The sequence below is a fragment of the Meleagris gallopavo genome, chromosome 30 (assembly GCF_000146605.3).
Source record: "Meleagris gallopavo isolate NT-WF06-2002-E0010 breed Aviagen turkey brand Nicholas breeding stock chromosome 30, Turkey_5.1, whole genome shotgun sequence".
NCBI lineage: Eukaryota > Metazoa > Chordata > Aves > Galliformes > Phasianidae > Meleagris > Meleagris gallopavo.
In genome coordinates, this window is record NC_015040.2 from 2,157,131 (window position 1) to 2,180,064 (window position 22,934).

The 22,934-nt window shown below is 48.1% G+C and overlaps 1 protein-coding gene across 3 annotated transcripts; it reads left to right on the forward strand.

The window, feature by feature from the left end:
* The first annotated feature begins 6 nt into the window (after positions 1–6).
* On the forward strand, positions 7–20,953 carry STK11 (serine/threonine kinase 11). 3 transcript variants are annotated; one of them, XM_010724907.3, is made up of 8 exons: positions 7–1,293; positions 7,709–7,792; positions 10,707–10,796; positions 11,476–11,608; positions 12,087–12,223; positions 12,797–12,924; positions 20,698–20,755; positions 20,852–20,944. In XM_010724907.3, the coding sequence occupies exons 1-8, from the start codon at positions 1,004–1,006 to the stop codon at positions 20,874–20,876; spliced, it is 945 nt and encodes a 314-aa protein (XP_010723209.1). In that variant the 5' UTR covers positions 7–1,003; the 3' UTR covers positions 20,877–20,944. The 3 variants fall into 3 exon arrangements, with proteins under 3 accessions (XP_010723209.1, XP_010723207.1, XP_010723208.1); XM_010724905.3 differs by lacking the exon at positions 7–1,293 and adding an exon at positions 5,355–5,569 and having other exon boundaries at positions 20,852–20,953; XM_010724906.3 differs by lacking the exon at positions 7–1,293 and adding an exon at positions 5,355–5,569 and having other exon boundaries at positions 20,855–20,891.
* Positions 20,954–22,934: the final 1,981 nt, after the last annotated feature.

Below are 22,934 nucleotides of genomic sequence, written 5' to 3' on the forward strand. Positions count from 1 at the left end.
CCTCAGCCCCGCGGCCCGGCAGCGCGCAGCGCGTTCTGCTCCCGCCTCCCTCCTTCCCTCTTCTCGGAGGCTCTGCGCTGTTCCTCCGGCCCTGCCGACACCTGTGGGGGAGGCCCGTGAAGAGTCCGTCCCTCTACCCGCATCTCCTTCCTTTGGGCAGGGAATGGGGCGCTGGGAGCACCTGGCGCGGAGGTTTGCTGCCTCTTGAGCCGTCCCGCACCTCGGTGTGCCCGCACAGCTCCGGGGTTTGGCTTTCTGCCGGTGGGGTTTGGCTGTCCAACGCCCGCTGAGCCTGGGAACAGCAGCGGTGACACATCATGTGCCAGGCGCAATCCAGGTGGCTGAAGGATGCCCCTGGGAGATCTCAATAGGCACCGAAGGCCTCAAACTTTTGTAGGCGTGAAAAGCAAAGAAATTAGAATTGTTTCTGAAAACTCTTTCAAAGAAACCTGGTTCCAGCTTCCAAACGGCTGAAAAAAGCCCCAACGTCTGCTCTAGTGCTCGGAAGGTGAAGGCTGCAGGGCAGGAGTGCTTCCCCCGCCATCCTGCTGCGAGCTGGTGCCTGTGCTGTGCTGGGAATGGAAAGCCACGAACGAGACTTGGCAGTGGTCTGTTTTATGTGATGATCTGAGGTCCCCAGGATGACCTAGCACTTACCTTCACAAACTGGGCCAAGCGAAAGGCCGAGGTGACTTGAAAGAACCCTAGAGGTGGGACCAGGCCAGGAGCAAAGCGAGTCCCAACCTGATCATATCTGGTCAGAGCTATATCTTCTTCTTAAGAGACGCGTTACTGGAGCAGACCTGGATCTTTTAGCATCCACTTGAGCTGGAAGCAGCTCATAGTTTGTTTTGTTTTCTTGTTTTGTTTTTTTTTAATTAATGTTTGTACAATCTTCTGGATGTTTTTTTTCAAGAAGGAGTAAAAGGGAGTGTTGGAAACAAACAAACAGGATTAAAACCCTGAGCGCTTAAGGAAGCCAGGTTAAGGAACTTAATCCAGGATGGATATGCAGGAGCCTCAGCAGCTGGGTATGTTTGGAGAGAGCGAGCTGATGTCTGTGGGGATGGACACTTTTATCCATCGCATCGACTCTACTGAAGTCATCTACCAGCCACGGCGGAAAAGGGCCAAGCTCATTGGCAAGTACTTGATGGGAGACTTGCTTGGAGAAGGATCTTATGGCAAAGTCAAGGAGATGCTGGACTCTGAAACCCTCTGTAGGAGAGCTGTGAAAATTCTGAAGAAGAAGAAGCTACGCAGAATTCCCAACGGGGAGGCAAACGTGAAAAAGTGAGTAAATGTTTCTGGTAGCTGGGAAGTGAGGGGGTTAAACTTTGGTCTTTATTTTCCAGCTGAAGTTCTGCATCGTTTTAACTAACCGTGTATCTTTGTGTTTTGGAAATGCTTGACAAGGTGTAGGTATTAAGGAATGCTCTCCATCCTCAGCTGCGTGGCTGAGGGCTCCTAACCTTGTCCTGGATGGGGACAGGGGCAGAGCTCAGCTTCAAGGGCTCCTTCAGCTGAATGGGAGTGCAGCAGCACTGGGCAGTGTCTGTGTGCCCAGGAGGGGCTGTGCTCTCAAACTCTTCAGGCAGTGATTGCTGCCACCCACGTCAGTGCTGGGATGCGATCCCGTGCGCTGTGGGCATACCAAGCCTTGGGTTTTATTCTTGGATTCTCTTCTGGCTAATGAGTTTAGGAAGCAATTCAAGGCTCTTTTCAGTTCATTTCTGCAGCTGTAAAATAGAGACAAGGGTTGTCAACCTCTTTTCAGTGACTCAAGATCTGTGCTTGGAAGGTTTTCCAAGCGCCAGTTATATACTGATTAATCAGGGCACAAGTAACTAATTAAAACATTCTGTGGGGAGAAGCCTAGTGTTACGCTTCATTTGCAGGACTCGTTAGGTGGAACTTTCCCTTTCAGCAGCATTGTGCCCTGCACACGAAGACCTCACAGCCTGTTTCCCACATCAAGCTGTTTATTACAGCCCTGGGAGATGGCTGTTTATCTGCAGGGAGGGGAGAGCCTCCTGCAGCCACAGCAGTTTGCACGGGGCTTATCTCATAGCAGGAGGGAGGGCTGGGGGTGTTTAGAGGACTCTTGTGTTGCGCCCTGAGCTGCGACGTGCTGAGCGCAGGGCCCTGACCCTGCAGAGTCTTGTTTCTGTTTCTCATTTTGGTTTGAGTTGGTGAGCTCAGCTGTGAGATACTTCACATCCTGTACCTTGTGTCAGCTCCTGGGGTTTGCCTTCTAACCTTCAGTGACAGGCACAGTGACAGAACAGGCACAGGGCTCGGCGCTGGGACCTCCCTTTGCTGGCTCAAGTTCAGAATAAGAGTGAACTGCTGGTTAATGTGTAATAAAATGTTTCTTGTTTTTCTGGTAGAGGCATGGGCGCCCTGTTCCATCCCTGCCCCTTCACTTCTATCAAGAGCTCTGCTGAGAAGAGGGAGATTGTTTCTTTTTTACTTCAACTTTAATTTTTTTCTCCCTGGTAGCGAAGAAAGACTTCCAAATACCGGGGTTGATGTCGGAACAGAGCAGAGGGATGGTGCTGAGTCCCAAAATGAACCCTGTAGAAGTTTTATTCATGCATGGAGCCTGTCTAAAAATGTCTGATTTGCATTCATTAGTGTTAGTTAGTGAAGCAGACTACCTGAGTTTTGCTTTGTTTGGTCATGGATGTTTTTCTGGCTCAGCCTTGCTTGTTTCAAAACACAGAGGCAGGTTTTAAATGTCGCCTCCTAATGAGGACTTACTTGGGCTCAAGTTCCTATTTTTGTCACCTTGTCCTTCTCTTGGGCCACTCATTCGTTTCCTTTATCTGCATGATCAGAGGTGATTTTTAAAGACAAAACACTGTATTTTTGCCATACCCCACTGCAACACAACTCCAGGTGAATCAGAACCATCCAGCCCTGCTGCGATAGGCGGTGAGAACCATCTCCTCTTTGAATGAAGCTGCTGATCAGGCATCAAACCCTTATGGCCCCCCCTCAGTTGGGTGAGGGGAGCACATGGTGCCATTTAACAACACGTGTGACCACGGTAAGGCTTTATTTCCAGGTAGTGCTGAAAAGCACTGTGTGATCCCTTTTTAATGTCACGCTGCTTGGCCACACTCCCTTGGTGTTTGGCTTTCTTCAGCTGCATTTGAACTGCTTTACTGAGTGCTTTATGCCCTGCAGGCTGTTGGTATGTAACAAAAAAAAAAAAAACAGATTGTAGAACCAAACAGCACAGTTCTGTTCCCATTCTTTGTTGAAAGCTACTCATTACTTTGCTCATTAGTAAATATGTAACGCCTGTTAGTGAGTGATACTTGCAGTCCTGCTGGTGTCCTTATCTGCAGCGGGGTGTCTGCAGCACAGTGCGTGTCAGATATGATGGTGATGAGCCGCGTAAACTTTGCAAACATCCTGACTTCAGCTGGTGTCCTTTGAGGTGAGAAATCTCCTCTCCCAGCCCTGGCATGGGAGCGCTGCTCCGTGCTCACTGCCTTGCCAGCAGCCAGCAGTACGTGCAGGCAGAGGGTTCTCCCAGGGCAGGATGCAGGCAGCTGCTCTGGGGCTATGTGAGGTGGATGAGGGTGGGACTCCTGAACCCTCAGTGAGTTGTTTGCTTTGCTGCAGGTCACAGTTGCATCTGAAGCAGATCCTCCTCTCTGTGGTTAATTTCACATCGTGCTGGAGCGCCCTGGCAGTGGGGCTGAGTGGCTGCATTATTTCAGTCTCAAAGTACCTCGTCGTGCTTTTCTTCTTCTTTCTTAACTTGAAGGTAGAGCTTGTTCCTCCAGCAGTCTGATCTCCCATCTTGGTTTCTAACAGATGCAGCTCTTTGCTGCGTGGTGGCTTGGTTTGTATGGCAGAGATGTAATTGATTTGTGCTAATGGCCTCGTGCCCCATCCAGTTATCACAGGATGCCTCAGCATTGCTGCTGCAGCGGTGAAGGCGAAGCTCCTATTAATAGTGTGTTGTCCAAGAAATTCCCTAGAAAACAGTTCCTGGACTGTCAGCTCTTGGGTAATTACACGAGCAAGTAATACACAGGGAGCAGTGACAAGCAGGGAGTGATGTGCAGCCTGGGGAGTGGGGCAGGTCTGCAGCCAGGCTGGGCACACAGGGCAGGCATTGCAGCCTGGGCTGGAGATGTGGATCTCATTGTGCAGCGACAGGATTGGGGCTGAAATGCATGATAGGGTTGTCTTAACAGATGGGATGATTCTTCTGTATCCCCACAAATAATCCAGTTCTGCTCCTGGAAGGTGAGCCTGTAAGAGCTCTGTAAGCCCTCAGTGCTCGCGCTGGAGTGAGACAGGTCTTCTCACTCAGTGGGGGGATCTCTGTGTGAGCTCTCAGTCCCTGCAGAGGGAGGCTGGGGTGGTTTGGTCAACCAGCTGGTGCTGTGGCTAATTGCTGCTTCCACTCCATGCCAGGAAGGAGTTCAGTAGGATTGCCAAAAAGATGAAGGAAAATTTGGAGGGGTGTTTGTCTCGAGCAGCACAAATTTAATAAAACTGTGTGCTAATAGCCTCCCATTTTAATTAAGTGTTTGGGACTTTCTATGCATATCCCAAGTGTCTTGTTCTGTACTTACCATGCTCGGTGATTACTTAGATTTGAATATATGCTCATTAGAATTCTTCTGAGGCTGAAAGTGTGCAGTAGGTCTGTAATTTGGTGATTTGCTATGTGGGCCTGCAAATTGAGAGTGCTGCTGAAGGAAGGGCTTGCTGTGAGCTGCAGGGCGTGTGCTGGAGGCCAGGATGGCCTGAGGCTGACTCATCCCAGGCTGCCCATCCAAAGGGGAGGACTGGGGTGAGGTGGGGTTGGTGGCACAGTGCTGTGCTCACCCGCAGCTTAGGAGTGCCACGCTTGCTGTGAAGCCTTGGTGGGCAATAAGAGCTGCCTGGCTCAGACCTGCTGTGAGCCCATGCTTCTGGGAAGCCCAGTTTGCCTGGAAAAGATCCACCAGCACTTGCCTCCAGTAAAATCCTAACGGCTTGCACCTGTGGAGGAGCCTTACGAACCAAGGGAAGGGAAAGCACCTTCAGGCAGAGCCAGGCAGGCCGTCAGCTGGATCAGCTGTGCTGCATCTTTCCTCTGGAAGGCAGTTCTTCTGAAAACTCTGTACTGGGGAGTAGGTAACGTAGTTTTAAAGGGCATGAATGCTGTCTTGCCTTTTGGATAAGGATTTCTTAAAGAGTTTGTAAATTGTAAGAAGTCTTCAGCGGAACGAAGGCAGAATCTGATGCTTCAGTGGTCTCAGCACCTTCCAGGCACGCAGGATGAGCAGCTTTGTTCTGGCAGCAGCAGCAGGCCCTGCTGTTTGCCAAAGCAAAGAGATGAGGCTCAGTCTATCTGGATGAGCTCAGTGTGTCTGGCAGTGTGCAGGAGCCTTCCATGTAGGGGATCTCTCCTCCCTGCTCCAGGATGCTCGTGGTTTGAATCAGGGTCTGTGTTCCAGCAGTCTGTCCTGCTGTACACCAGGGGGATTCGTGCTCTGGAGGAGGAGAACAAAGTTCCACGGGGCAGATTGTTGCAGCCACACAGCAGTAGTGTGAGGTGAGTGGGTTCAGCAGGGATGGCCACAATGCAGAGGCCTCTCTAGGGGTTGGGTTTGCTCCTTTTTGTTAGCGTGGGTCACAGTGGGAGCACTGCTGCACTCATTTCACCATCTCTCTTGTACAATCTTGTACAATCTCTTCTGGTAGATTCATTAAATGAGAATGTAGGAAAGGTTGCAGTCGTCATCATAATACCAATCTAATACCAGCTGCTAGGGAAGTAGGTTTATTTCTCATTCCTTTCAGTAAAAATACAGTGGTCTGACAAAGTCCAGGTGTCAGTTTCTTCTGCCATCCTCCTGGCTCTGTGCAGCATGGTGAAGCACCCCAACACCTGGCTCTGCTTCAGACCAAGCGCCCTTCCCTCTGCTGGGAGTGAGACCTGGCTGCAAAAACAAGGATTTCAATTTACATTTCATATTGCTTTTCAGAAGGAACAAGGGGATGAAGTTGCAGCAGGTGGAGAGGTCCTGAAAACGTGGATGGGCTGCAGGCACACGGGTCTCCTTCCCTGCGCTGTCACTGAAACATCACAGTGCAAAGTGCAAAGAAAGCAGCGGGGTGGAGTGTTCTTTGTGGTTAGCTTGGGGAGGTGGAGGTAAACACAGGCAGCTTCTGACAAAGTAAGCACTGAGGTCCATTTAAACGACAAATTCTGTAAACCAAATGGGATTGGAGGTGGCTGTGGCCGGGCTGCCTCCATTCCTCAGCCCTTTCAGTATGCAAGAGGAGCTAAAAATAGAGATAATCTTTCCTCTGGGAAATGGGCTGCTTGGCCCCTGCCCCAGAGGTGGGTGTGCTTGGCTGCTGCTTGGGATTGGTGGCTCACAGTGTCCTTCTGGGGGGAAGAAACGGCAGAAATATGAAATATTTATCAGGCTCTTAAAGGTGGGAGGAATTGGGGTTTGTGTGCTTCCAAGCAGCGCTGCAGGGAATGAGCCTCTAGGATGAGGATTCTAAATGTGTTCCTAATACTGGAAGCTCTCTGCCTTTGCAGAAAGCAGTCCTGCTTAAAGGTGTGTTTGCTCTGTCCCTTGCTGGCTCTGAGCTCAGCCGTCTCCCTTCATTATGCAGGAACTTCTTAGAGCTCTGCTAATGCTGGCTGCAGTTCTATGCTAATTTAATCCACTCCGGCCTTTTGGTCATTACTATAATTAGAGCGGCTGCATCACTTTGCAAATCTGTCTGCCATTTAAACTAAACACTCTTCTGAGCTTTGCCTTCTTATTCCAGGTTTCTGTTCAGCTATCTGAATTCTTAAAGCCAACTTGTGTCCTGCATCTTATGAGCTCTTTGAAGGAGCTGTTACTGGTTTGCTAATCAGACACCATGCAGTGCTGGTCGTTAATGGAGATGGTCTAATTGTGCAAGCAAAGGCTGAGAGCTTTCTGAGCTCCGTGCACTGTGCTTGGGCAGAGGCTCTCCCTTCTGAAGCTGTGCTCTGAGTTCCTTGCAGTGCTGCTTCCAGCAGTGCAGGCTGGTAAACGTGGCCCTGCTTTTCTAAGGGACTTAGCAATGGTAGGAAGAGGAGCTGGTGTGTGGTTCAGCACCTGCCTGGAGCAGAGCAGCAGAGCGGAGCTGAGTGCCTGCACTGCCAGCCAGAGCACTCCGACCTGCCTGGCCTGATCCTCCTGTTTCTCCTCCTCACAGCTGGCAGCGGTGGGGTTGTGCAGGGTGACTTTAATGTAAAAAGCACTGAAATCTGGTGGTTTGGGGCAGAGCACGAAATCCCAGGAGACAAAGATTGGAACAATGGATGTGAGATGGCACCCAGGGGTCAGTTTCCATTGCCAAGGTGCAGCAAGACACCTTCCCTGGGTTTTATAGTTCATCTTCTGCCTTCTGCTGAGCAGGATCCCTGGCTGGGGAGCCTGGGGCTGCATGGTGTTAGTGGGGAGGGTTCTCCTTGTATCCAGTACCCAGGGAACATTGTTAGGAGCTGACCTGGAGCTCAGGAGCACACAAAGCCTTCTCTCAAAGAGCGTAGAGAGGTAACCTTCAGCTGGGATAACACAGTCCCTAATACACAGCCATTAATACAGAAGTGTAACGATCCATGTGATTTAGAAACGTTAGTTTCATTCCACAGTAAGGAAATAGACTTTGAAAATGTAATGTTCCTTTTCTTTCCCTGCAGGGAAATCCAGCTCCTGCGACGACTGCGGCACAAAAATGTTATCCAGTTGGTGGATGTGTTATACAATGAAGAGAAGCAGAAAATATATCCTTTTTAACACAGCAGTTGAAGGTTCGAATTCTTGTTATTTTCCACTGTAGTGCTGAATCACCATAGTTCTGCTTTTGTTGAGGCTCTTCTGAATGTTCCTTAAACTTACAGTTGCTTTCACTAGCATTAAACCTATTGCATGCCTGGAGTGCTTCCACTCTTAATGCTTTCTTAATGTTCTTCCCCAACTTCGGGGCAAAGTCTTGTCCCCAGGTTACACATACAGGACTGTAGTAGAGGAGAACTGCCCCTCCAGGGCTGTTTTATTGTGTGACCTTCCCCACTCAGGCACGAAAGCAGCTGCAGATGTGTCTCCTAGCTGGTGGTATGTCAGAGCTTTTTTCCTTAAAGATGGACCTGTTAGTGTTTATGTTTTGCAGAAAGCCTTTTTTTTTGTCTATTTTTTCTTTTATGCCCTTGGTAATGACCAGTGGATTTTTTCTACCCCTTGGAAAAAATGAAAAATAAATAAAAACCCATGTGTTGTGGCATCTGGACACCAGCAGTGCTGCCTTCCACAGGGACAGCCGTGTCGTGTGGTCTGGCATGAGATGAGATGGGCTCCTGCCCCGCTCTGCTGCGCTCTGCTGTTCGTGTGAACGTCCCTTGTGAAGTGCTTTCAGTGACCTACATCTTGTAGTGGTCATGAGATAAAAAGTGTATTGCTCCTGTGAGACGTGCAGCTCTGGAAACTGAGCTTGTGGCTTGTGATCTCAGCACATTTGTCAGACTTCAATGTGCTGCTCCAATGCATGGTGTCTTACAAATGTGCCCAGCTACCAACTGATGTGCTGCTGTGCCTTAACACACGAGTGAAATGCAGGTGGGTGGCTGGAGAGTTTCTAGTGAGTGCCCTTGGATCAGTCTGTAAGCTTACTGAGCTGATTTGCTGTCGTCTGTGTTACAAATAGCTGCTCTTGTTTTGACAGTGTTTTCCAAATACTGTCTTGCAATTACAGTACTTCAGAAAACGGGTAATTTAATTTTGTGCTTTAATTAGATCGAATACCCTGCCACCAAATCATTGATATAAAAAGCATGACAACTTTCACTTGTATTTTGTAGCCTTAACAGACTGAAGGGACTGTAATTCAATTACTGTCTGCAGAAAGATACCATTTAATTAAGAAGAAGCTGGGATCCTAACAGAAGTGTGTTGAAAAAGAGCCCAAGAGAGACCTCGTGTGTTGGCAGTAGGTGATGACAACCCAGAATGGTCATTCAGAAAAGTTTTGACCTCTCTCAGCTAGAAGGGGTGGTTTTGCTTCCTTCCTTGGAGGGGGGAAAAAAAAAAGGAAAATCCTTATTTCCAGAATGAACAATGTGGCATTTGAAACTGGTCCTTAAAGGAAGGGAGGATTCTGTTCTTGCCTGAGTGTTGTGCTGCTCATAGGAGTGCAGGCTTCAGCTGTGCTTATTCTCAGGAAGGTGGTGTTTTAACAGCTTGTCTGTCTAGTCAAAGCCTTCAAAGATTTCGATGGTAATAGGAAAGCTGTGATGACTGGATTAAAAATATCAAACACCTTCAGTATTTAATGGGCTGCTCTGCTGACCTGCTGATGCTGGGAATGCAGAGCTGGTGATGAATGGAGAGCTGATCCAGGCAGAAAATAAACCCCGTTGAACAAGCAGCATCACAGCTGGCACCCTGACTTGACAGCTTCTGTTAGCAGTGTGTGCAGCTGTGTGTGGGAGCAGAACCCTATTGATGAGCTGAAATGAGAGCTTTGCTTATCTTGGGGCACCTGTGCTAGATCTGCTCTGCCTGGAAGTTTGTGCTGGAGTCTGGCTGACTGTGCAGGAATGGGCAGCTGCAGAGGAGGGGGTGAGAAGCAGGTGATGAAACCAAAACCAGGTGATTCTTACTAGAAACAATGAGAGGTGAGTTATTTCCCGACTGCTAGCCTGTATAATCCATTGTTAGTACTGTTTTCTTGAAGATGGGAGAGTTGCTGTCTTCCATGTCACTGTGATACACACAGTCCCTATCCTTCTGCTGGGGTAAGAATTTGCAGGAATGAAATTTAGGTCCTTGTTGCTGTTTTTGCTTCTGGTGATCAACCAGGTGGCATTGTGCCCATCACAAAATGTACAGCACTTCAGCATCTCTCTGAAGAGCAGCTCACGTGGGGCCACGAGCATTAATGCAGTGTTTGCCCAGGGGTTGGAGCTGGGTGGGATATTCTCCAGCAGTTTCTAGCTTGGATCCCGCTTAAAATGCAGGTCATCTCTTTAGCCTCTCTTGCCTTGAGAGCATCCTGGGAGATAAACAACTTATTTTGGGCTTAGGTTAAGAAGGCATCTGCCAGGATTAATTAGTGACTGAAGAAATGTGTTGTTACTGGAGAACATGGGCTGCCTGCATGCCTGTGTCTGCACTCTGCATCTCAGAGCTGCACTGCCTTGCCAACCCACCAGATGTCTCAGGGTCTGTCACAGCCCCTCTGTGCACTGTGCCTTTCCAAGCCCTGGGAGAGGGGAGCAGAGCAGTGACTGCTCCGGGTACTTCTGTCACTGCCATTGTTTGGCCCCAGTATTGAAATGCGAGGAGATGAAAAGTGGAACGTGCTGGAAAAGAACAAATACTAAAAAGTGCCACCAGCTCTTAGCATTCGTGTAGATTTTCTTAATCTGTGTGTTTTCCAAAAAGCTTCCCGACTTTCCAGGGATCCTTTCCTACCAGTGAAATGCTGCTGTGAGGATGGGATGAGCAGCAGCTGTTAAGGAGTGTGTGCACACCTCTTTGGGATGGGAAATGAAGAATAACACAACCTCAGGAAGGGCACAGGAGCTCCTTTACCTCCCAGGTATGAGGGGGCACATGGCAGCTGGGAACGGGGCTGCAGTCCTCGTGCAGCTCCTGCCTGGAAAGCAGCTTACCCTGAAGCTTCCTTAACACTGTCTTCACGTATATGGTGATGGAGTACTGTGTGTGTGGGATGCAGGAGATGCTGGACAGTGTCCCAGAAAAGAGGTTTCCAGTTTTTCAGGCTCATGGGTAAGTATGGGTTTGTTCCTTAGGCTGCATCAGCTTCTCATCGCTGCTCTCTTAAATTCAAGGATGCACTCTGCTCTGTTACACTGCTGGCTGCCCATTGAGTAAAACTAACTTGGTGTAATGAGCCCATTTGGGGGAAAAAAATGAAAGCCTAATGAAGCCACGGCAGAGAGAACCCTTTGATTCTGGGAAGAAAAGCATCTTTCTTTGAATTTTGCTGCTTTTGTTTTGCTGTAGGAGATGCATGACAACCTTTCCTGGCCTTCCTGTGTCATTCTGCTAGGATGTGTGCAGTGGAGGAATGTGTGAGGGCTTGCCTGCTCTAAATGGGATGGTGCAAGCAGCTCAGTGTCAGGAAAAAAAGATGATCTCTAGGAGATGAAGGATTGTCAATATCCAGCATGATGTGTTGGCTTGTTGGTGGACAGGCTGATCTGAAGCCCATGCAAGTAAAGGAAAATCTTAGAGTTCTGGAGATGGATGGCTGAGGTTATAGGTGGCCTCAGTGAAATGCAGGTGCATTAAGATGGGTAATATTTCTGCATGCCATGAGACTAAAAATAAGTGTGAGCAATTTGTTGCCATGCTGTCACTGTACGATGCTTTATGTGTTGTTGGTGGTTCACGCTTTTAATCTTTGGAAGTGCTTGACTCTTGTTTTCTTCACCTGTTCCTCCAGGTACTTTTGTCAGCTTATAGATGGCTTAGAATACTTACACAGCCAAGGGATTGTCCACAAGGATATAAAACCTGGGAACCTCCTGCTGACCACCAATGGGACGCTGAAAATATCTGACTTAGGCGTAGCAGAGGTACGTGAGAACTGCAGTGAAGTGGGAAGTGTGACTTTCTGGATTCACATCACCTCTGTGGGATCGATTGACTTTTTGATTGTTCTGCTGAACTTGCAGAATGCTCTGGAGTGGCTCTGCTGAATATTTATTGTAACTGGCAAAACGCTTCTATCTCATTGTTGATAATAATGAGCACCAGACTTCCATCCAGGAAGCTTTTAGAGGAGGATGTTAATCTCAGATAAACCCAAAAAAGCCCAGAAGTGTGGTGAAATTGATAAGCAGCATAACCTTCTACATCTTAATATATGGAGACTGTCTTAGCTAGGTAGGGTTGGTGAAGGCAATGTCACTGATGGCGTTTAATTACAGTTGCATGTTCTCATGATACTTTAGTAGACATTCAGTAGAAAAGTTTTCCCCTTTTGTGAAAGTTCTGACCAGTTACAGCTTGCATGCCTTGGAAGTTTGAAACTAATGGCTCTCTTTGCTGCAGGCATTGCATCCATTTGCAGAGGATGACACGTGCCGAACGAGCCAAGGGTCGCCAGCATTCCAGCCACCAGAAATTGCCAATGGCCTTGATACCTTTTCAGGCTTTAAAGTAGACATCTGGTCCGCAGGGGTCACACTGTAAGTGCCTTGCAGCATCCAGGACTTGCAGTGACAAATCACACGTCCTTAAATAGCTCAGTCTTGTGCAATCTGCTGTCACCACTGCTCTTGTGCATGGTGTTGGGGGGTTGGGGAGGGCTTTTGGCAGCTTGGCCCATCCTTGGTGGGTGGGTGTGTGTGTGTGTGTGTGTGTGTGTGTGTGTGTGTGTGTGTGTGTGTGTGTGTTCCCTGAAGTGCTTGCAGTTCTGAATAAAGTCATCTCCACTCTTAGTGAGTAAGTCTCTGCCAGCCATTTCTCAGAATCTGAGATACACAACTGCCGTAATAATAGAAACCACAAAGTGCTTGTATCTCTAGTATTTATTTTTAAAAGTTTCTTCCATCCCAGCCTGTCAGGAAGATGTCTTTGTGGTATTGACTCATGTGAATGAAGAGGCTGTGATATAGAAAGACAAAGTTAGAAGAGGCATTCCAAATACTGCCAGATATTCATCTTTCCTCTTACCTCCTTTTGGTTTATGCTATCACGTGGGAGCTGAGCACCTGTTCTGTGTGCTTCATCTCATACAGCTTCTCCTTCTGCCTTTACAGATACAACATTACAACGGGTCTCTACCCCTTTGAAGGGGATAATATATATAAGTTATTTGAAAACATCGGGAAAGGTGACTTCACAATTCCAGAGGATTGTGGTCCTCCACTCTCAGACTTATTGAGAGGTGAGTCTCCCAGGTGGCTCAGAGTGAGTGGGTAAAATTTAGAGGTGCAGCACGTGCTCTGCTCATAAAGGCTGGGGAGAGTTTCGTTCTGAGTATCCTGTGGTGGTATAGGATCCTATTAGAAAGGGAGGTAGGCTTATTTATTTCGGGGTAAGACAAAGATCTGGAGTACTGGTGATCTCCTGAGATGCACTAAACCTTTGGTGGACTGTACTTTGTAAGGTTGGTTCTTACATGGATTCTTGTGCTCTAAGCAGCTTTTAAATCTGAAGACAAAGCTCATGAGGTTAAATTTAAAATGACAGGTGAGGACGCTTGATTAAATTCCTTGCCTAGGCATTCTGTACTGTGAAACAATGAGTACTCAGGTTTTGCTGTCCTTCCTCATCAGCCTCTGCTCTAAGTGCTTTAATCCCAGTTGTCTTCTCCCTTCCCCTAAAATTTCAGCTGCAGATATTGGAGCAAAGTGGCTGGAACCTGTAGTAGAGACAGCAATAGCACCTTTTAGGCAGGAGGAGAGGATTGGTTGGTTGTGTGCTCTTCTCCCAGTCGCTGGTTGTGTAGCAGCAGGTGGGATGTGGGAGATCCTGGTCAGAGTTCCTGCTGCCTCACCAGAGGAAGAGGTGCAGTAAGCTCCCCATTCCTCAGCACAGGTTTACTCACTTCCCTTTGTCTTCAGCCATTCAAGAAGGATCTGGCTTCAAATATGAAATGAAGCTGTGTTGTTTCAAGTGGTTGTTTTGTTGTTTTTTTTTTGCTTGTTTCATTCTTGCAAGCAGTTGGGGATGAGTGTGGGTGAGTGGCTATGGGGTACTGAGGAAGCTGAGTCAGCTTCACTTCCTGCTGTCCGCAGTGTCATCAGGTCAGCTCCTGATATGGGTGTTTATTGCTAAACAGGGGCTGTCTGCTGTAACCGTACTGAGGACAGCACAGTGCTGCTGCAGTTTGTGGCTTGCCATAAAGTTAAGAGTTTCAGAGCATTCACAGCCTTTATTTACCCTACAAATAGCTGGCTTCTCTACCTCTGCAGTGCAGAATCTCTGTGAGCCTCCTTGTTTGAGGCTGACTTAGCTCCTCTGGCCCTATGCTGATGATGAAATAGGTAATCTGCACATGTTTCAAAGCATTGACTGGCCTGAGCAGCTTTTGGAAACCACTGCATCAGATGTAGCTACAGATATGGCTACAACTGAAGGCCCAGCACTTCTGGCTGCTCTGCTCTGTGCCCCAGGCAGCAATGTCCCAATCTACGTGTGGTGTTTGCTTTGAGAATGCTGGCTCAAAGCACAGCAGCTCTTTATGAGCTCAGGATTTGTTCAAATGGAGTAAATCCAAAGGTTCATCTAGCCTGGTAGCAGTCCTCTAAAGCATCCAACAGAAACAGATGAAGTTTGTGGTAAGCCTCACAGTTGCACTTAGCATCATCCCCAGAGGAAGGGTGGTTGTGTTTTCTTTTCTTGTCCTCGGGATATTGATAGTTTCAAACCTTTATGTTCCATTAGCAGAATAACTCCTTTTTGTTGCTTTTCCAGCCCCTGGATGAGACTCAGTCAGACTCTCTAACTTTTCCTTCTGCCTCACTTTAAAGAAGGAGCCTTGCAGCCAGTGCTGCTGTCCAAAATGTGCTTGAGTCACTTCTTCCATCCAGCTGCTGCCTGCCTTTGGGTGCTGCAGAGATGCATGCTGTGCACCTGGTAGCAGAGGAGCTCACTGGGGCACATGGCCATCTGTCTCCACCAATTCGTCTCTTCCAGAACAGTAGGAAATAAGATTCCTTTTGCTGTCCTTCCTCCAGTCCACCTCAGAACATCCTCCCACTCCTCTTCTGTACGCACTTGCTGCAGGGTGAAGCTGGCAAAAGCTGTTGTTCTTACCTGGGGTGGTATGCTTTCCTCTGTCTGCGATCATAGAATGGCTTGGATTGGAAGGGACCTCAAGGATCATCATGTTCCAGCCCCGCTGCCATAGGCAGGATTGCTGACTGCTAGATGAAGTACTAGCTCAGACTGCTCACGGCCCCATCCAGTCTGGCCTTGAGCACCTCCAGCATCCACTGCCTCTCTGGGCAGCTGTTCCCAGCATCTTGCCCTCCTCTCAGTGGAAAAACTTCCCCCGGCATCTAATCTAAACCTTCCCTCTTTTAATTTAAGGTCATTCTCTCTTCTCTTTTCACTGTCTACCCATGTAAAAAATTGATTTGCCTTCTGATTACCTGCCTCTATGTCCAGGTAGGTGACATCAGCTGCCCTTCCTTTGTCCACTGATGCCATGACTCCACCACAGGAAGCCACCAGATGAGTCAGGCACGACCTTCCCTTGGTGAAGCTGTGCTGCCTGGCTCAAATCACCACCAAATCTCACATGTGCCTTAACGTGTCCTCCAGGAAGATCTGTTCCATGATCTTCTCAGGCCAAGAGATGAGGCTCAACAGCCTGGAGTTCTCTGGGTCCTCCTTCCTCCTTTTCTTGTAAATGGGAGTGACATTTCCCTTTTCCCAGTCCATGGGGACTTCATCTGACAGCCACAACTTTTCCAATATGACGGAGGGAGGCTCAGCAACTGCATCAGCCAGCTCCCAAAAGAGCCTGATGGCACTGAGCACCAGGGCTGAGCCTTGCAGGGGTGATACTGCGTAGCTGTGGTGGCAGAACTGGAGTGCTTTATTTTGGTTCCTGCTTTTCCTCCAGAACATCTGCATTTCCTGGTAGGTGCCTGCTGCTGCAGCAGGCTGAAATGGAATCCTAGGCTGCAGATCAGGCATCAGTGGCAGGCTGATGCCTTCATATAGCAGCACAGACACCCTGAGCTCAGCTCTGTCTTACTGTAGGTTATATTTTGCCTTTGTGTTGTTTCTAAACAACTTCTCTGCAGTGCTGGGAGCGTTCATTCCGTCCTTAATGTGAGGAGAATTCACTGTGCTGCAGAGTGCTTGTTTTCTCTCTGGCTATAAGAGTTACGTTGACCGTTGTGGCAGTTTGCCCATGAAACAAGTGTTTGAATTTACTTCTTAAGTCCTTTAGTTGACCACTTTTGAAGCAGGGTTTTAACTTTTTTTCCCTTGCTTTGTTCCACTTTGCAGAGAAAGCAGAATTCAGGGGACCTAAAACTTCTGTGGTATTTGACTTGTGGCAATGTACTTCAACCAACCAGTTGGGATGCTGCCCCTCTTCTTGTTCCGTAATCAGAAACAAAGCTTTAGCTGTGCTCTTTGCTGATGGGAAAGGGGTTGGTACTGTTCTGCCTTCTGTGTCTGCAGTCAGGAAGCATCTGCAAATAGCCTTAAGGTCCTTCTGTCAGCATCTGCATGTGACTTACTGACTCCTATCCAGTTCACTTCTGAGCAAGAAAAATGCAGAGAGTGAGATTTTATCCTCTTCTAATATACTTTGTGCTTTCTCTGAAGTTTTGAGACTGCACTCTCTGCATTAAACACCTGGGTTTATGTCCAGGCTCTGCTGCAAGCTGGTTTTGTGACTGGGGATGAGTTGGCTGGCTTCTCAGCATTCTGTTTTCTTACTTCTGTACAACTGCTGTGACCTTAAATTTCAGGGATGCGTTTTCTGATGGCAATAGGATGCTTTAATGCAGTAGTAACAGGGAATTCCCTGAGCTGGGCCTGTAACCACCCAGCATGAAGCGTCCTGCACTTTTCAGGGCTCCTCTGCAGAGGAGTTCCTGGTCAGGACACCTGGTTATGCTTGTAGAGGATGAAGGAGAGGAGAAAAATCCATCTCACTTCACCAGTTGGGCTTTTTCTGCTTTATATTGATGGCTTGAAGTGGTTGCAGAGTTAAAGACTGAAGTCAAACCCAGGTTGAGTTCAATAAACTCGAGCTGTTAGGTTTCTCCCTGCCTCTGAATGAACCACTTCAGATTGTGCTGCCTGCTTTCTAAGCAGCCGTTCTACACGATGTAACACCATGCTTGCTCAGGATTATTCAAATGTGTCAGCTGCGGTCTGTGACAAGGAGCTCAAACAGGATTGTGGTCTCTGGTGTTCACGTTGCCCCTTGGCAGAATTTGAAAGGGGTTTGAGGCTGCTGTAACAAGCATGACATCCCTTGTATGGGCGCAGCGGGTCCTGCTGGAATCCCGTGGGGTGGAGGTTCGAAAGCCAGGCATCTTCCTAAAGATTCTCCCCATTGCAGCCTCTCTTCTCCACTCGCAGATAATCTGCGTGGAGATCTTTACCGTAAATGGTAGAGAGCGTGTGTGGTTACTGTGGGCAGATGCTCGTACTGCTCACCAGGCAAAGCATCACATGATGTTTCGTCGTGATGAAATCGCAGGACTTCGGCCACGGGCCTGCTGCAAGTGAGTCACAGCTGAACACATCAATGTATGTTTTTGATGATTGGATGTTCTATTTTCTTTCTAACATTGCCCCAGATACAGTCCTTCTCCTTAAAGAAAGCTTTCTTCTTGCTCGTTTACCTTACTTGTGCCTTTCTATTGATTGTAAGATAACAACACAGCTCTGTGGCGGAGCAGTTTGTGACTGGTGCTATCAGACCCCTGTTAATAACTTACCCCAGAACCTCATCCTGTTTGCACCAGTTCCATCTAATCGGTGCCTTACGTTTCTCTTAGCCTTGCTGTTCTTTAGCATTTGAAAGAACGCACAATTTTTTTCCTCCATGCAAAGCAAGCTGCTTGCAAGGCTGTTCCAGCTCCTGTAGAGAAATCGTTCCTTGCAGTGCACAAACTAATCAGAAGAGCCTTGGGGTAGAACCACTGTACATGATGTTTCTGTGAAGAATTTGTAGCTGTAGCTGCTGGAGTGTGCAGGATTTTTATCCCAGGCTTGATAAACTGGATTCCAAAAATACCTTCCTGAAATATGGACTTAGGAGTCAGTGTAGGGGAGCAGTCCTGACCTGGTGATGTTGATTTGATAACCTTGGCAATACCAGCTCTCGTGTCTCCCAGACAAATGAACAAAAACCCTTAGAAGCTCAGCTGTGAAGTTACTGTCAAATCACGTATAACTTTACTGATAGGCCACTTAGTTTAAAAGGAGTTGGTTGTTTTTCTGAACCACTTTCTCCTCACTTTGCAAGGAAAGAAATTGAAAAACAAAGAGGGAAAATCTCACCTGAATGTCAGAACTCCTTTACTGAGGGTGGCTGAGTGCTGAGCAGGTTGTTTGGGGGGGGCAGTGGGGCTGACATCCTTGGAGGAAGAAACTAGAAGCCCCACTGGACACAGTCCTGGATGATGTGCTGAGGTGGAGCCTGCTGTGAGCAGGAGGGTGCAGTGTGGGATCCTTGGGGTCCCTTCCAGCCTCTCTTTGCCTGGGACTGGGGGAGTTTCTCAAGGGTTGTTGTACTAATGATGGCTCAGCTGAGGAAACAACTTGGAATTAGCCCTATGGAACAGCACTGCTGTTGTATTGTGATTGTTGCAGCACTTTGCAAGCTAGCAAGATTCAGGATCAGTCCTTTCTCTGCTGTGGGTGGTTCAAATGCCTCTCACTCTTACCTTAAGTCCATCCCAAAATACACTTTTGGTGGTGCTTCTTACAGCAGACATAACTGAGCTGTACAGCTTTTGGCACTGTCACCAACCACCTCCTGCCAGGTGCTCCCAGTTCTGGTCCAGTTGCAGTCTTGTCTGCTGATTGCTTGTTTACAAAGCTTTGTTCTGCTTGAGAAAATAGCCGACGTAAGGAAGTGCTCTCAAGGCTGAGGGTTCTTGAGCAAGGAGCTGTTGCTGTAGCTCCCGTCAGCTCAGCCGTGTGACGTAGCCTTGTGGTGGGTTTTGTGGTCTCAGCAAGGCAAGAGTGCATTTCTGCAAGTTCTGTTTAAAGCCTTGAATGCTGGAGGCTCTGGTGCCTTGAGTTCAGGTGACCAGATGCTTGCGGTGCACCCAGCAAGTTTTCCCATGGTTTGGTTGTTCTTAACTTCCATCACAGTGATATAATGTGGATCGGTAGTGATTCCATCTGCTTCAAGCTATTCCTGCTGTCATCAGCACTGATAAATCTTTTCAGATTGCCGTGGAAAACAGCCTGTTGGTTTCTGAGGAGAAAATAACATCAGTCCTTTCACTCTGTACCTTTTCTTGCCATGTTCTCTAGTCTTGAACATCTCCTAGGGAAGCAGACTTGGCAGTGGGCTGCTCCCCAGCTACAAGCTTTCTGAAATCCCTTTGGTTTGGTATGATGCAGTGGACCAGGCTTTCACAGTGTGTCTTCCCAACCCTTTCATGTCATCTCCACAGGTGGCTGCTCCAAGAGCACCGTGTAAGGAACCTGCTGCCAGGTTTGGAATTGAGACTCAGCTCAGTGCTTTTAGGAGCAGGTGGTGGACTTCTGCATCCTTGTTGGGCCATGTGGGGATACAGGCTAAAATTGACCCAAAGGAAGCTCTTTATCTGCTGGGGGAAAAGGAAAAATCTCATTGCAAGGAAGAAAATGGCTATCAAAAGCTTGTTTCCTTAAGCATGCACTTGTTTGGAGTGTTCAAGCCTTGCAAAAGCATCGGTACTCACAGTGGCTTCCTGTTTTTAGTTTTGTTTTGGTTGTTCTGTGTTATTAGTTGTCCCAGGGTCGTTGCTGTTAGCGGTGTGATGCAGACTGATCCGATGAGGAAGGTATTGCTAATCAGCTCTGATCACACACTATTGATTTCTCTCTTCTAATACCTTTGTTCAGCAGCACTGCAGAATCTCAGCTGCAAGGCCCTTGCAGCTTCTCATTTAAATGGCAGTTTCTCATTCTAGCCCTCTGTTCCCAAGTGCTCATCTGAAGTTACCTCCTGTCCCTGTGTGTCCACTTACAGTGGCCCTCCCCAGTAGGTTTTCCCATCCTCTTTCTCTCCTGGTTTCCATTCCCCTCAGCTCACTGCAGGCTCCTGTTCTCTCTTCTCAAAGCCCTTCTTGTGCTCACCAGTGCTGGTGCTTCAAGAACAGCGAGAGGCTTTTATCCAGCAGATGCAAAGCTGTTTGCAATGTATAGCAGTGAGAGTTTGACACCCATTAGATGAATATATTCTTGGAAGCTCGGTTGAAGGGATTTTGGATTCTGCTGGATGATGCTCGTTAGGTCCCACTGAACAGTCTCTGAAAAATACAGCAAAATTTCCCATCTCACTTCTGAGGTGTTGTGAAGCTTTTTTGAGATGTGGAGCGGAGTGGGCATCTCAAAAGTCTGCTTTATGAGGAATCCACCTCCTTCTTTTCCAGGGAGAATACAGATAAGCTATTTTCTCCACATTCCCCTCTCCTCACCCTAATCCCAGCAACAGGTGCCAGAAATCAAGACTGGCTCAGGCAGAAGGATGGATGGTGGGCTGGGCAGCAGGATGGTTTGTGTCAGTTCTCCCCAGCTGTACTTGCAGATTAGAATATCACTGGACTGTAGAGTTTCTGGGATGCTGAACAGGTGGATGTGTGGTGCCTAAGGCCTGGGCTCTTCCACAGAGAGAGTTCAATAGCGTTACCTGTGAAATGCAAAGTCTTGCTGTTCCTTGCCTGGAGACACGTTGGGGCTTGTGATCTGGGGCTGTAGCAGTCTGTCCCTGCAGGGTGAAGGAGGGAAAGGTCGTATCCACCTTGCAGGTGGATCAGGAGTCAGCACTGGGGTCGGGGTTTGTGCTGAGCTCTCTGGGGCTGATGCAACAAATGTTTCTGCAGGTAAAAGTGCCCAGAGCTGCCAGGAGGGCCAGGCACAGGGTCAGGGTGGTGGGAGGGAAGGGCAGCACTTTATGCTTCTCGTCCTCAGCTTGGCTGAGAGCCTCTGTGATCACACCTGGACTTTTTCTCCTTTTCAGGGATGCTTGAATACGACCCAGCCAAGAGATTTTCAATACAGCAGATAAGGCAGCACAAGTGAGTGTTCAGCTTCTTCCTATTAGTCATTCTCTTTCTGCTTCTTATGCTAATGTACCTGTGCTATTGCTCTCAACTCGTTTTTCCTTTTGACAGCAGACACATGGAAGTCACTAGATAACCTTCCTCCAGCTCTGCTGGAGCTCTGGCAACATCCACTTGGCTTTTTTTTTCCCCTCCTATTAGAGCATCCGGTTAGAGCATTTGAATTGCTAACCAGTAAATAATGAATATGTTGAAAACATGTTCCTAGTGTGACTGGTTCTTGATAATTAAGGGTTCTGGGCAATTTGTTTCAGAGGCCAGCTAGCACTGATGGAGCAGGGGTTCCCTGAAGCTGGTTTCAGTAATGTGTTGGTTTTCTGAACAGTCTGGTGACAGAAATATCCCTTCATATTTGCTCCATATGGAATCAGTATGTTCCAGGACAATGGGATTTTTTTCTTTTTCTCTTTAATGTCATCCTCCTCCTTCCCCCAAATCCTCTGCTTTATCCTTGCCTTTGTCTGGGGGGGGGGGCAGGGGGGAGAGGTCGTTATCTCTGAGGTTTTTTTCCCCCCCTTTTTTAAAGGATCTGTTTGAACATGCTGCCTCTGAGCAGAGATTTCCTGGGCGGATAAAAGTACAAGAACAAAAAAGCATCATAAGGATGCTTCAGTGCGGAGGCTGCATTAGCTTATCTCCTGTTTGAATAGGAAGTGCTTCTGAGGACATGCAGAGCTGCCTGCTGGACCGCAGATGCTCAGCAGAGGTCCTGCCTACAAGCTTGCCCAGAAAGCTTCTGGGAGCCTTGTAAAAACAAGGCTGTGATCCTGTAAGGCAATGGGCCTGCTTTGTGCTGCCTGCAGGCGGGAAGAGCACTATTTTTATTTTTTCTGTTTGTTTCTCTTAGAAAAAAAAAAAAGTGGCAGTGGGTAACAGCGTGCTGTCAGATGACGATCCCTGGTAGATGTTATGGCATGGGAGATGTCTGCAGGAGCTGTAAAACAGAAGCAGACAGGCTTGAACTGCACTGGTGTTCTGCAGAGGAGCAGCAGCAATTGCCCTGCAAAGATCAAAGGGGCTGGGGGGTGGCAAGTCTCATGTAGCTGCCTGGGTAATTAATTAAGCAGTCAGGCAGAGTCTTCTAATGGTCTCCAGGTGCTGTGCATTGGTTGTTTCACTGGGTCTGGGAGATGATAGGAGCAGGCATTTGCTTTTCAAGTGTGCCCTTCACCATGCACATGCTTCCCAGTAAAATAGTGGGTTACAAAAGGCACTGCTTGGGGCTGGCCTCTTAAATGCTGCACACCATTTAAAAACACCATATAGAGCTGATCTTGGAAACAATAGCTCTGGCTGTTAATGACAGTCCTTCTCCCATCTTCCTCTGAGGGCTAGAGAGCTTCAAGCTAGACAGCAAAGCACTGTATCCCTTTGTGGTGCTTTGTAATGAAATAGTTCTGCTGATTGCAGTGATGTTGAGTGGTGAGCAGCTGCCACGAGCTCCAACTGATGCCTTGTCAGTAAGCACAGCGAGGGAGCAGGGCAGGAATTAACTCTGTGGAGCAGATTAGCAGGTGAAAACACTGAAATGCCAGAAGCACTTGTTCCTTAGCAATACAGTGGGTCCAGGTGTTGCACTGAGCTGCCCCTAAGCTTGGGCCAGTGTGGGTGGTTCTCATGTGTTACTGTCTGCTAGGATTTGAGCTGCTTATCCAGCTCCTTAATGCCTGGTTTTAGCAGGGAGCTTTTGCATCAGCTCTGAAGCCAAGAGGTTTCTCTAGAGACCCTGCCTGGAGGTAGCAGGCAGGAGGAAGTAGAGCGTGCTCCTGGATGGGGGCAGCAGCATCTCTGTGCTGTGTGGGCACAGCCTGCCTTCTAATTGGGCACAGCTGCTACTGGTGAGGCTTTAATCTCATAGCACCAATAGAGACTGAAGAGAAGACTGTACCTGTGAACACAGGAGCATTTCCAAGGTTTAGTCTCTTATTAGTTTTCTGTGAGCTTAGCCAGTGCTTCTTAACAGGCTTCTCTCCCCTATTAGTAATTGCCTCCTTCTTCCTGCTGTGGCATCCTAATAATTACATCACGCACAGCAGAGCTGCAGCCCTGGGCTTCGGATGTGGCTGTCCATCTCCTTTTTGTGGGGCAGCACTGTGTTAAAGAATCTGGCTCGTTTCTTTTTTTTTTTTTTTTC

Coding starts and splice junctions, on each gene's coding strand:
- STK11 (XM_010724907.3), top strand. CDS start 1,004: ATGGATATGCAGGAGCCTCAGCAGCTGGGTATGTTTGGAGAGAGCGAG. Junction 11,609..12,086: donor CTGACTTAGGCGTAGCAGAG/GTACGTGAGAAC, acceptor TCTTTGCTGCAG/GCATTGCATCCATTTGCAGA. Junction 20,756..20,851: donor CAGCAGATAAGGCAGCACAA/GTGAGTGTTCAG, acceptor TCCTTTTGACAG/CAGACACATGGAAGTCACTA.